Below are 14,039 nucleotides of genomic sequence, written 5' to 3'. Positions count from 1 at the left end.
TTGTGGTCGTGCAGTGGGATTTTTAAAACCTATTAACTGGCATCCTTCCCAGGCAGGATGCACATTTGAGTCGGTGATGGCAGTGAATGAGGAAATGGACAAAAATAATTTCTTCTAGGTTTCTACTCAACCCTTGGTATTGCTCTGATTTTTAACATAAAAAAGGTAGTAAAAATAAAAAGAGAATTAATCCGTACCACAGTCAAACCGTCAACATCAGAATACAACTAGGGCTGCACGATAATGGAAAAACATGTAGCGATAACGATGGAATGTTGTGATATCGATATTATTGTAATATTTAACATGTTCCAAAAGAAATGACAATTTTATTATATAATGGAGAAAAAACTGCAGCAAAATGAGCAAGCTCAATGTGTTATTGGCTACTTACCGTAATTTTCTGACTATAAGTCGCACCGGAGTATAAGTCGCACCAGCCATAAAATGCCCAAAAAAGTGAAAAAAAAAACATATATATGTATATAAATCGCTCCTGAGTATAAGTCGCCCCCCCACCCAAACTATGAAAAAAAAACGCGACTTATAGTCCGAAAATTACGGTACTTGTAATTGCCCTTCCTGATGTAAGAAGCATAAACCCATAATACAGTTATCAACCCAATCTGGTTCAAAATAAGTACCCAACCTTGGGTAAAATTAACTTAATTTGCTCAAAATTTAAGGCTATCAGTCAGCAGGTTCGTAAAGCAACCCGGCATTTGCGTGTGTGTATTGCATATCCCCAAACTAATTGACTGTTGTTACTCATCATCTTACTGATTTATTTTCCAGACATGTGTCCTTCACATTGCCTGTCCCCAAAACCCAGCGATAAAGACGATCTAAAACAGCCTATTATTCTGGTGTATTGTACCTACTCTGTCTCAAGGCTTTGAGGGGCAAGGATTGTTTCAGTAAGCCTTGCTGGTTTACTTAAATCTGTCATGGAATTGATTGGGCGACCTTGAGGGAGGTAATGTTTAATATGATAATCAAAACACAGATAGCAACACTTTGTCATTGATCCTCGGTTTATCATTTACCACTGCGATGCAGTTCATTAAGGCGCTACTGTCATTTTCACGGATGCCGAAGCAGCAAAATAAACTTGACTAAAATTTGACTCTGTTGTTCCACCGTGTTTACTGAATGTAAACCAAACCCCAGTTCAAAATGGCAATAATAATCTATGTATACTTTATCATTCATTGTGCTCTGTGAAAAATATGTGTAGCCTACTGAATTGCATTTATTTACAATACAAAAACAAAAAATATTGCTTTAATTACCGTATTTTCCGCACTATAAGGCGCACCGGATTATAAGGCGCACCTTCAATGAATGGCCCATTTTAAAACTTTGTCCATATATAAATCCATACATCTGGACACGCCTGCTGTAGTGGCTCAATATTGGTCCATATATAAGGCGCACCGGATTATAAGGCGAAGTGTCGGCTTTTGAGAAAATTGAAGGTTTTTAGGTGCGTCTTATAGTGCAGAAAGTACGGTATTTGAAACTGGAAGAAAGAGCAGCACTATAAACCACTGACAATCACTATGTCATAAAATAAATGACATCTGCACTTTACAGTATCATAGATTATTTATTTCAATAAAATGTTACCAACTATTACAGGGGAATATAAATTGTTTTTGGACGCCTGTTTGATCACATTCCTGTGATCGCACCCCTGTACTGCCTGCCCCTGCCTGATACACTGCCGTAATGAATAAGGGGAGACATTTCCTGTAGAAGCACCCTATTAAAACAGACAAAGATGCTTTTGTCTCGAAACACTAAGAGATAGACCTACTACTGCCCGTTTATCTGCTCATCACATACATGACTCAGACTCTATGGATGCTGGGCAGAAACTGTGGGCTGTACCAGATGTACTCCATGACCCCAAACCTAACTGCCTGACTGGTAATCTGAGAGGGATTGAATATAATCTCTCCAATCCACACAGTACAAAATCTACATGTACGTATATCATCATGCCAAAAGATATATATTTTAATATCTCTGATTGTCAAAACACTTCATCCTTGTCGTGCGTATTGTAGCAATTAAAAAAAAAAGGGGCTCAAACTCACCTAATAAAGACAAGCGCTACAGAAAATGTTTATGTTGATTGATAATTTGATAATTTGATCGGCGCGCAACACAAACCTTTACTGCGTGTGTTATGACGTCAGTCTACGGGTTTGTTATTCCCGGAAGCTGCCATCTCCTTCAGTTCATCATCACTTGTGGCTTGTGGCTTAAAAATAATACAAAAAAAAGCTGATGTGCACACTTGTGCAATTACAATTTTTACTTCCACACTTGAAAAGTCATCATATATTACAGAACTGTACAAAAGTCAATTTGGCATTTCACTTTTCTAAAATTCTCCAACATCCATCCTGGAAATGCCCAGTCTAACATTCGACAAAAGATGTATTTTATTGAGGGCAAAGTCTGCAATCATTTCACCCTACTTCCACGAGAATGGGCCCAATCCGTGATATTTCAGTTGAGAAAGACAAACAGCTAGACAGACATGGGCACAGACAGAACAATGTGGAGGCCTACTAATCCCCACAGAGAGGATACAGGATGTGCCAGGATGCCTTTGTGTCTATTGAGCGACATCATTTTATAACCAAAAGCTCTGGTCTAAAACAGTCTTTACCTGACAGGCTGCATTAAATCAGAAAATGATATTTTATGTAACAAGGTCTTCCAGCCTACCTACGAAAAACACAGCGTGTAATATAGGAAAGTCGGAAAAAAATGTAGTTCGGGATCCCTCATTTTGAGGTTCGATCCTCCATACATGCACATCACGTATGCCATTTGATATGATTATTCTAATAGCTGACAATCTACGGCCTAGTCATTTTTAGCATGCGCGTAGATCATCCCGATTGCGGCATCACTGTAACAAAGAGGAACGGATTCACGGATCTCCGCAGGAGACCGACAACACCCCCACTACACGCCCACCATGCCATTGTGGATGAGGGGAAACGTCGTATACTACAATGATCCATATCGCTACTCCGCCATCTGATGAGCTATAGATAGGCCACATCCTTGCAGGTAATGCATACTGTCGTGGCATCTATATCCCACGCATTTCATCACTCATTTCAAATGATGGTGCAGAGCGCTGGAGCAAGAGCAAGGTTTCACACGCGATGACATAACAGCCCAACTGGTGTAAAATGAAGAAATTAAATTCACTCACGGTGCACTGCTGTCTTGTTTTCTCGTAGCGTGTGTGTGTGGCTGTAAATCAGAGGGGGGATTAAAATATCTCTCCACCTTACTCTGTCACTAAAAAAAAAAAAAAATGATGACAGGGATGAGAAGTCAGTCCCGCCCACAATAGCCCGTTTGACCAATTGGAAGCCGGAGCGAGAAACCCCATTCGGTACAATTTGCGGACTCTTCGCGTGGCTCTTCGGAGGGTACTGTTGCCTTCAAGTGCTACCGTACATACAAGAATTTCCGCAAATGCATAGCATCCAGGGACGCAATTTTTTCCCCCCCGAACTGTTTACTCACGAGGGTCAGTGATGCCCCCAAAAGGCTTCTGAATTTGGGCCATGGGGAAAGTGGTAACCAAAACCAACATTTATGTCATTGATGAAAAACTGCAGCATCTTGCGCTGTAATCTGCCTTTTCTTTGTATTTGGTAGATACCAGTGAACAGTTTACATAACAATGTTGTTAGCAACTATCAAGTAGGCAGAGAGACAAATATTTCAAATCTAGATTAAAAACAGAGCAGTGCTAAAAACCTGTTTTGCAACTCAAAAAATGGATGACTTTCATTGTAACCTCATCTTTGACACTCTTACAAGGAGTGCTTTGGGTTACAATGTGTTTACATGCACAGGTTCATCATATCAGACAATCTAGCTAGACTCGGAGTACGCACCCAATAAATTGATGTCATATTTTTTTTCCATACGTGTTTGTCAATTGCATGTGTGTGCTTTCTTACCACGCACCATACAGCATATTGCATGTAAATCGGTCACACAGACCAGATGTTGGAGCTCTGTGGACCAATCCAGATGAGTTCCCAATGGACCTCATCCATACAATGATGACCTAAATAAGGAATGAACCCCTGCAGTGTTAGAGCTTAGTTTAGAGATTGACACAGTAATATGAAAAACATCCTAAAGCACACATTAAAGCTATACTAGCAATAGTATTAGAATAGAATATTACAAATAGATTGTAGAGACAAAAGAACTGCTGTGACAATTTCAAGAATTCTATCTGAAATATCTTCTTTGATCAGGAGAATTATCGAGGGAGGCTTGGGAGATTTTCTGTCAGTCAGTAATGTTGGTCTTCAGACCAACCCAGGGGGTGCCCGCGGAATGAAAGATTTGGAGAGAGAGTGGGGGAATTTGTTGAGGGGATTTGGACTGAGGCTGTGCAGGGGGTGTCTGGGTTAGATTGGGAGATGAGACACAAGTGGGGCATTTGGAATGCTCAAGAGAGATTTTTTTTAAAAACATAAACTGATGTCCTTTAAAGGTACCTCAAGCATAGTTTTTTTGGAGACTGGTCTGTGGATGTCCCCCTTCAGATGGATGCCTGAAGACCCCAGATCCGTTGAGTCAACCTAGACACACAGGTCCAGACATTAGCTGACATATACAATTTGGTGCAGCCTCCATGAGGAAAAGTAAAATGAATATTGCCACGTGAGTGGTTTGCACTTGGGAGTTCACAGTAACTTTTTAAATCCAGGTTTCTACATTCGGCCACTTCTGCCCCTCATCATGGTAATGAAATCCATACTTGCTATTGGCACAAACAGACAAATTTCAACAAAACAAAAACTCCGGTGTGTAAAGCATGCAATACTTTTTTTATCTTGAGGTATTTTGACAAAACACTGTCACTAATTTGTGATAAGGGCACTTGCAAACCTTTTTTGAATTTTTAAAATTTTTAGTCCCCTTTCAATTTACTTGACTCATTAAACCTCTGGTACAGACAATGACACAAATTAACATTAAATTCTGTGCCACTTTTGTTACTGACGCTTAAAGAAAAGATCATATCTATATTTGGCCTCCAAAAATCAAAGAGGATTTGAAAATTACAGACGAAAGGAACCTCAGAATTAAAAAATTGGAAGACATCTGACATTAAAAAAAAGAATTTATCATGTGTTCTACAAAAACCAGCCGAAAAACAAAGCACCCTAAAATAACATGGATACACACTACCCTCTTGTGGACAAAAAGAGTTGGTGCAACTTGTATATATAAAAGGAAACCATAGGATTTAATTGCCATTTTAAACATCTCACAGGCAATAAAAAAAAAAAATATTATCCGTATAGAAACGGTTTACGAAAATACGAAATTACGGTAATAAATTAGATGACTGATGAACATAATTTATATACCGTATTTTCAGTAGTAGTACGCTCTTTATTTTGCGCATGCACAGAACAACATTCATGCACAACCACTGATTACCAAGTGTAATATGTTTTTTAACATGGCTTTAACAGTTTTTGTTAACCTACATTCTGTAAAACAATGCATTGAAAATCAAACTATGATTCACAAGAAAACATTAAACCCAGTTGGTGCATGGGTCTTGAAAGAAACCATTAAGTTGCTGTGGCTCTGGATAAAGGCACTTAGTAAAAGTTTATTTTTATTGTCACTGAGTAACTGATTGTGTATTGTTTCTTTCCCTATCTACAGTGCAAGAAGCGTGGGTTCAGTTTCCACTCAAGGCGGTATGAATGTGAAAGCACTGTGATTGACTGGCAAGTAGTCGCGGATGTAGTTAGCCGTTTGCCCCAAATCAGTTGGGACAGGCTCCAGGTTACCTTGACGATGAACAGGCTAAGTGGTTTAGTGGTTGGATGGAGCCACTCTGGCATGCTTGACAAACACATTATATTCCTTTGTTTTTGTTTTTAAAAGGCCTTGGAGTAAGTCCCAAATTGATAGGACTATTAATCTAATGGCAGTGAAGGATGTTCCTATACTGTAGTACTATAAATGATAAATACAAGCATGTAAAAGTAAATGCAAAAATATGACAGCAAAACCAAATAACCAAATAACATTTGCCAAATTAAAATCTCATTTTGTGAGCAATATAGCTTCAGACATTGACTTAAACACAGGTTTGAGGAAATTGTAGATGCCTTCCACTCTTGCCTCCTACGCTCCATCTTTCATTACTCCATTCATTATAGTGTCCTGCCGCAAAGTATGTTTGTATGACTAAGGCTATGGGTGACCCATTGCTTTCAACTCTTAAGATTAACTGCAGCAAGTAGTGAGCCAAAGGAGACACAGCCCCGCTCTGATAAGGCACATGCCTTAACACATACAGCCACTGGATAAATGTAAAACTTCCTGCTAATAGGCCCAGGCCATATGTAAGTGGATCTGTGCTTATCTGAGTGGCATCACTGCACCCTTAACACACAAAGGCAATTTACCAATTCCTTCAAAGACGTACACAGAAACCCGACAGGCAACCGTTTAATGGGTTTAGTCGTTACCGATGCATGTCCTGCATATATATGACACATTGATTTGAACTTATGTTCTGTTTTTATGTATTATAAAACCAGTTTTTAATGGTCATTAAATTTCAGGAATAAAATGGTTTGATTTGTTGCATTTCTAATCAATGTAATTAATAATTTTGATAATAGTTAAGCAATAAAAGCATGTCATAATTTAGCCTAATTTGCGTGCGTGAGTGCGTGCATGCATGTTGGTTATGATAATCTTGATATATGATATGACATGATATATGATTATCATGAGATGATACATTCATTGTGATCTTTCTGTGGAAGGACAGCATGGTAGTCGACTGGCTCTGGCCTTCCTGTGTGGAATTTGCATGTTCTCCCCATGCCTCTTTCTCTGGCTATCCCAATTTCCTCCCACACTCCAAAAACATGCATGGTAGATGAATTGAAGATTCTTAATTGTAGGTGTGAATGCTTGTTTGTCTATTTATCTCCTGTGACCAGTTCAAGGTGTACTCTGCCTCTCGCCCAAAGCCAGCTGGGATAGCAAGGAGTCTTAATCGTGATGCTAGAACCTACAGGCCTATTGTTTGAATAACACCCATCCAGCGGAACCGACATTTACCTCCATTACCCCTCTATGTTTATCGCCGCACGATGCCCAGAATAACCTGTCACTCTGCAGCCACTGTTCACCCGTTTCCTCCAATAGCGTGACTCTGCTATATCAGGGGGCGGGAACTCAATTAAAACAGGATAGAAGGAGGAAAACAAGATGTGACTGTGAAGTGGGTTTCACAAAGGACAGGAAACTTAAAGACATGTCAAGGAGAAGTGGGAGCAAGATGGAGGAGCGATAGAAGGAGGACGGCTGTGGGGGTGAGAAGAATTGAAGTGAGGTAAGTTAATGTGTTTGAACAGAGAACAAAACTAACAAGAACAAATACAAGGAGGAAGGAAAGTCCAGAGCTAAAAGGAGGAAAAAAGAAAATGAAAACATCCCCAAAATATTGCTCCATTGCCTTTGAAATTCATTAATAGACGTGCTTATCATATCATTGGATAAACAATTGTCTTGGCGTGTGTGTGTGCATGCGGATGAAGTGGTGAAAGCTTCATGATAACAGAAACGCTCAAAGCTTTTGGTCTCATGTTAGTGAGTTGACTGACAGACACAGCTTTGATGTGTGACACTGATTCCGAGCATATCACAATTGATTTCGTCAGTATGCGAGTGGCTGAGATTTTGAGGATTTTTTTTTTTCCTCCTTCAGTGTTTGCACAAGTTAAAAAAGCTATTTTCAACATTTGTCCAACATTATACCAATATGTTAGAACATTTAGGAAGTAAACATATTTATTAGTCATTTTATGGTTTTATTATCATGTCCGCAGTGCATGATGCCATTTTTTGCAGTTAGCCTAAATTTTATTAATATGTCTGAACATATTTTGCAAAAATGTTCAGATGTGTATTAACGCTAACCTCTCCTCGCAAACACATGGGGTACATCTGCAGCACAAACACAGGAATGAGTACTGATGAAGGTTCTGATGTTTTGAAACTTGTATAAAAAAAATACTAGGGGGACGAATGGGGGCTGAATATATTGCTGACAGTGATTGCATGATGTAGTGCTGTAGATACATATAATCTATTATTCTAACTTGGATAAAGAGGTTAATAAATGATGGGAGACATTTACACTTTCATGACTACCGTTACAAACAATCACAACATGACATAACCAAGCCACAAAAAAAAACTGCTGCTGTAAACCAAAACAACTCGATGTTCGTGAGATACTGGTTGTTTTTGGTTGGAGAGGGGAAGCCAAACCCACTGGGTGACAAACAGTCATCTCTCATAGGCCTCAACATCATGATTAATCCATTCACTGAGGATGGAACTGGCCTTCCCTTTTTAATACCACTTGTCCTTGTGAGCCGGATTCTGTAACCCAAATGAAGAGAGGTACGGCGCATCCTAAATTGGTTCTCAGTCAATCACTGGGCACAAACATCCAGTCACACTCACATTCATACATAGGCATGATTTAGGGTCTTCAGATGACCTAATTTACATTTTTTAGATGGAAAACCAAGAAGGGGCTTAGCCAGGATTCGAATAAAGGACTCCTGAACTTGAGGTACACGTATTAACAACTGTCATCATATATCGTACGTATATAACAGTCACCATGCTTCATAATAAGTTACAGTATATATATATATATCTATTATATATTTATATTTGGATTGAGATGGATACTTGGATGGATTAAAAAACACATAGGGTCCAAACCCTTGATGAAGAGGCCTTTAAGGCTCCATCTGCTGTCAATTATAGAAGCAGGTGCTGGTTGTCCAGAGCTCTCAGACACACAGAGTAAATGAGACTGGAGAAAAAAAAATCTTAGCATCTGTTTTTTTTCTTTCATTTTGCAAGTCTGCTAGGCAGATTTGTTCATCTAAAAATTGTATGACAAGCACTTTAATAATATACCATTGTTCATACAATAAGGGAGCTAATGGTCAGGTAATCTTATCCACCGTTCATAATAAAGAGCAGATGCTATATGCAAAAGTGTTTTGGTAAATCCTTAAATTTCTAGTTAGCGGGCATACTAATGAAATGGAAAGGACATGTCAAAAATATTTTTTAAAATAAGATAAAAGTTTTCCCTTCATTCGTTGCATATCTGGCCTATTGTTTTACGATGCAAATTTGTGTAATGTAATTTAAGTGGAGAAAAAAAAACTCATTGCATAGCCATTTTACTCAATTCAAAAAGTATTGTCATTTTCTGTTGCCACTAAAACGATAGTTTTACACATTAATTTGGAGATTGCATTAAAATCAATTGTGAGATCTACTATACCAAACAACTTGCATGTCTTCAAACGTATCTTATAAAAATACGAGAATTCATAAAATAAAAATGTCTACCTTGATTTAAATTCCCAAACATTTTGTGTTTGATTTGGTTTGCCAAAACATATGTGTGAGCAGATTCTATGTCTCTATGCAAACTCAATATGTATTTACACTAAAATCAGTGATTTTTGTAAACTTCCATTTCTTTACGATATTGAGATATGTTGCCTATAAGCCAAGTTATCCAGCATTTATATCCTAGGGAAATTGTGACTGACCTTGGGCCAAAGTAAATAAAACAGTGGATGCATGGCACGCTACCTGCAGAACATTTAAAGATCTTAGAACTTTTGTGACATATACAGTACTTGAAAGAGGAAATAATATTTGACACCATTTCACACCAAATATCCTGCATGTAAGCCTCTTTCTGTTCGTCAAATAATGACAGACCAGTGTGTGGTTCCTGCTGATGCTGCTGCAGGCGGGCCTCTCGGGTCTGAGTGGGAGGTGCGTTTTTTTTTTTTTTTTGACTTATGAAATTTAAAAGACAGCCAAATTCAAACATGCATTGCCGAAAGAAGTAGGTAGCCAACAAATACGAACGTGGTGAAACGGACAAGTGTATTAAGTTTTGTGGTGGAAATGTTCCATTCTGTTTCCAATAGCATGGTAAGTTGAATTATTCATTATTAAATTTCCCAATTTGTAGCGCCGGACAAGTGTGATGACAAACTTGAAACGGAGGTTGTTTTCTTTTTAAATAATGACAGAATTAAAAAAAACAAAAAATCGACGCACAAGTTTTTCGAATGCATTATTCTTTTTCATTTGAGTATAGAGATATGTTTTCTCTTTAGGGCAGTGTCATTTTTACCTTGACATTCATGCAAATTCGTGCACAACGAACAACACGTCAAAATATGAGAGTAGTTTGTATTTTCCGTATTTGTGATGTTCTGGTGTGCGACTTTTCCTGCGCGTCTCCGCAAAGTAAACACGCTACGTGCGCACTGCGCAGCCGCTTTATCAATTACCTTCACCTGTGAGGCATATTACGCACACTGTCCAGCTGTGCACGCGTCGGCAGGACCGTGTTTCGGGTTGAGACCCCGGTCCAGACATAATTTGTTTTGGTTCCGTCTTTAATTAACTTGAAGACTAGATTAATGTTGAATATTAAAGTTTTGTTTGTAAGATAAAATGAAATAAATTGGTGGTCATGGGAATATAAACCTTGTTTCCTGGTTTGGTCGTAAGGGAGTATCTGTCAGTCGGTCAGTATTTGAAGCATGTCCGACACACAATTGACACCTCCGGACGCTTTAGTCCAATATGGAAATTATTTTGTCGACATAGTAAGTTATTTTTTTCTATAATTAATTGAACGTTGTTTGAGTTATATTACATAAATGCTCGGGGTTTATGTGGTAAAACAACTTAAAACAACGCCGACTGACTGAGCGCGCACATCAAAGTGGTGCCGCCTGTGACAAATACAATATAAATGTCAACAGTTGCCGTGCTAGCAAAACAACCGGTATTGAATTGTTTTTAACCTCAAGTTTGTATACTTCGACGACCTCAAGGCAAAACTTAAATTGTGAACTTTTTATTTCTTAATGGTAATGTCATTTGTAAGCAGTGATTTATTATATTATATTTCTAACAGGGTTCCTCTGGCTCCGAAGACCTTTTTGAGGACTGCTTTTCTCCCTGCACTTTGTCCTCCTCCTCTTCCCCATTAACTTCTCAGCAAGGAAAATTCTTCTGTTCGTCTTGCTGCGGGGAGATAGTGGACAGGTATCTCCTCAAGGTATGGCCTTGTTATACTGTATCAAAGAGACTATAAGTACAGAAAAGAGTCAACGCCGCCAGAGTTTTGGGGACGGCTCAAATAAAAGTGAGATAAAAACTCACGGTAATTCATGGAAATTCTCATATTGCTACTTGAACATGGCTTTCTGCAAACAAAGAGCCATGGGTAACCTCATAATTAGGACTGCTACTATAGCTCTCCAGTATGCAATAACAATGTTTAGCAACAATCAAAAAAAATATTTTCAAGCGGATTCTCCTTTCAGGTGAACAATTTATGTTGGCATGTCCGCTGCTTGACATGCTGTGTGTGCAAGACATCCTTAGGGAGACATGTGAGCTGCTTTATCAAGGAGACACAAGTTTTCTGCAAACTAGACTACTTCAGGTAACACAAAATGTTTTGGTCTGGCTATGGGGATGATAAATATATTTATTATTAAATAATTTATGAGTATATACCTTTATTATCCAATCAGATTATATATTTTTGTGGTTTAACCAAAATGAACACATTTTACTGATGATGTTTAGAGTTCACCATTTTTTGTGTTCTTTATCAGGAAATATGGGACCCGTTGTGCACGTTGTGGTCGGAACATCCATACCAGTGACTGGGTGCGACAGGCAAGAGGTAACACCTTCCACCTGGCTTGTTTTGCCTGTGCCACCTGTAAGCGTCAGCTTTCGACTGGAGAGGAATGTGGGCTATTAGAAAACAGAGTCTACTGCCGGCCCCACTATGATGTTATGATGGAGAATATCAAACGTTCTAAAGAAAATGGTGAGCAAAAAGGAACACAGTAATGACCAAATGTAAATTGTGTCCAATGTTTTAGCTGTTGATGCCTCTACTGCAGTGTTGATACTTCAGATATAACTATTTGCAACGGTTGAGACATTGAATGGCGGACAAAAACATAAAGTTAAGATTAAAATAAAAAAAACAAACTAACATACACTGTGTGTTGTCTCTGATGACCAATCCTAAGTCGATAGAGACCAGGCAGTGAAAGATGGCTCCAGCACCATGCCCAGACCCGCTAAGAGGGCTAGGACCAGTTTTACTGTTGACCAGTTGCAGGTACTGAATTGTTGTCAAGCCCTCCACAAAGCGTAGACTTTGGAGTTGTTGTGTTTTGTTCATATTGTACATACTTTACATTCACTGAAGTTATAGGTGTAAAAGGACCCATGGTTGTTCCGAGCACTGGTCATGTGAGCCTCATGCCCTCAACTCTATCTTCAGGTAATGCAAACTCAGTTTGCTCAAGACAACAACCCAGATGCTCAGACTCTCCAGACACTGTCAGAAAGGACTGGCCTAAGCCGCAGAGTAATTCAGGTGGGATAAGACAAAATGATTTAAATAATTGCTTAATCGATGGATAATTAAAAATGGACATTATTTCAAATTCATAGTGCCCAAAAAGAACTGCATCAACACGAAAGATCTCGAAGTTATGGATTCGGATTTATTTATAAATTAGTTTTTTGTACATATCCATGTATATTTTACAAATGAATCGGTAATGAATTTTTTTTGCCAACATTTTCAATTATGGATTTTTATTGACTCACTGTTGCAGCCCTATTGAAAAGTTCATTCTGGTACTGTAATTTCAACACGGATCTTATGCTGCAGAACATTTATTGACATTGCAGCTTACCCTAATTTCTCTCAACTGCAGGTCTGGTTCCAGAACTGCAGAGCCCGTCAAAAGAAACACACAACCACAAATTGTGCCCCCAAAACAATGGCTTCACTCCCTACTGGTCATCTGACAACATCACTGTTGGATGACTTGCAGTACACAACTTATATTACACCAGATGTGCCTCTCCTGACCACAATGACCTATATGGAGGGTAAGAAATCCTCTCTTCACACTTGTCTCAACCAACATTTTCAAACAGAAAAACCTTGAACGCACATCATTGTATAAAATAGTGTTAGACCTTTCCCAAATCTTATACACTTCAATTTCAAGTTCATTGTTGGCAAATTTCTGAAAATGCTTGCAAATTGTATTTGTTTAAATTATGACTTTTTTTTCTTATGCATTATTTATATTTTCAGTACAAACGCAAGACCCACTTCTACTTCAGCCGCTCATACCCCATCCACTAACACAGCTGCCCGTCAGACATACTTAAGAGGCTGTCTACCACTGGGAGAGGTCACTAATTGTCCATCTATGTTTTCTTCACCACTTATCCTCTTTTGGGTGACGAGCAAGCCTGTGCCAGAGAGTGGCGGGGAAACACCCTGGACTGGAAGCCAGCCAATTTCACAAGTTATTACTGTAAAGTTTACGCCCCCGAATGTGTTCCCATGCACTTCAAATACACAGGAAAGGTAGAGGAATTCGACTGGAGTTTTATGTTTAAAAAGAATGCTACTTTAATTTATATGCATAGTATGTTGAAAGCACCAAGACAGTTGAAGTAAATTATTTGATTAAAAATGAAATTTCAATCTCCACTTATATTTATAGGATATAAAATGTCTGTCATCTGCTGTTACAAAATTCACAGCCGCTAGTTAAACTGAAAATCATTTGAACCAGTACTTACATTCTTGCACCTCCATTTTTTGATTGTTATGATGAATGTGTAATGATCATTTGGCACACTACAATTGACTTATTGTTATGCTCAATTCTTCATATACTGTGCCTAATTCTCATGTATTATCACAAGGATCCTCTACCACAAAATAAATCACAGCAAACAATGTCATTTGTCAAATGTGAATGCAAGAATTACACGCTTGCATAATATTTAAATATAAAATGGATGCTGAT

The 14,039-nt window shown here is 38.5% G+C and overlaps 2 protein-coding genes across 2 annotated transcripts in view; one reads left to right on the top strand and one right to left on the bottom strand.

Moving 5' to 3' along the window:
- Window positions 1-3,323, bottom strand: part of LOC133165826 (mucin-19-like) — a 35,257-nt gene extending 31,934 nt beyond the window's left edge. The window contains exon 1 of the mRNA XM_061295721.1: window positions 3,242-3,323. The gene's annotated coding sequence lies outside the window, so the exon portion shown is untranslated. The remainder of the gene's footprint in view (window positions 1-3,241) is intronic.
- Window positions 3,324-9,954: 6,631 nt separating this feature from the next.
- LOC133165669 (LIM/homeobox protein Lhx8-like) lies at window positions 9,955-13,971 on the top strand. The gene is made up of 8 exons (XM_061295502.1): window positions 9,955-10,086; window positions 11,087-11,230; window positions 11,499-11,620; window positions 11,796-12,016; window positions 12,225-12,316; window positions 12,482-12,577; window positions 12,924-13,101; window positions 13,313-13,971. Exons 1-8 carry the CDS (start codon window positions 10,060-10,062, stop codon window positions 13,387-13,389), a joined length of 957 nt encoding a protein of 318 aa, XP_061151486.1. The 5' UTR covers window positions 9,955-10,059; the 3' UTR covers window positions 13,390-13,971.
- The last annotated feature ends 68 nt before the right edge of the window (window positions 13,972-14,039 follow it).

The sequence above is a fragment of the Syngnathus typhle genome, linkage group LG13 (genome assembly GCF_033458585.1).
Source record: "Syngnathus typhle isolate RoL2023-S1 ecotype Sweden linkage group LG13, RoL_Styp_1.0, whole genome shotgun sequence".
Taxonomy (NCBI): Eukaryota; Metazoa; Chordata; class Actinopteri; order Syngnathiformes; family Syngnathidae; genus Syngnathus; species Syngnathus typhle.
Note: the sequence above shows the minus strand (reverse complement) of the source record. Positions and strands in the feature narration are given on the sequence as shown.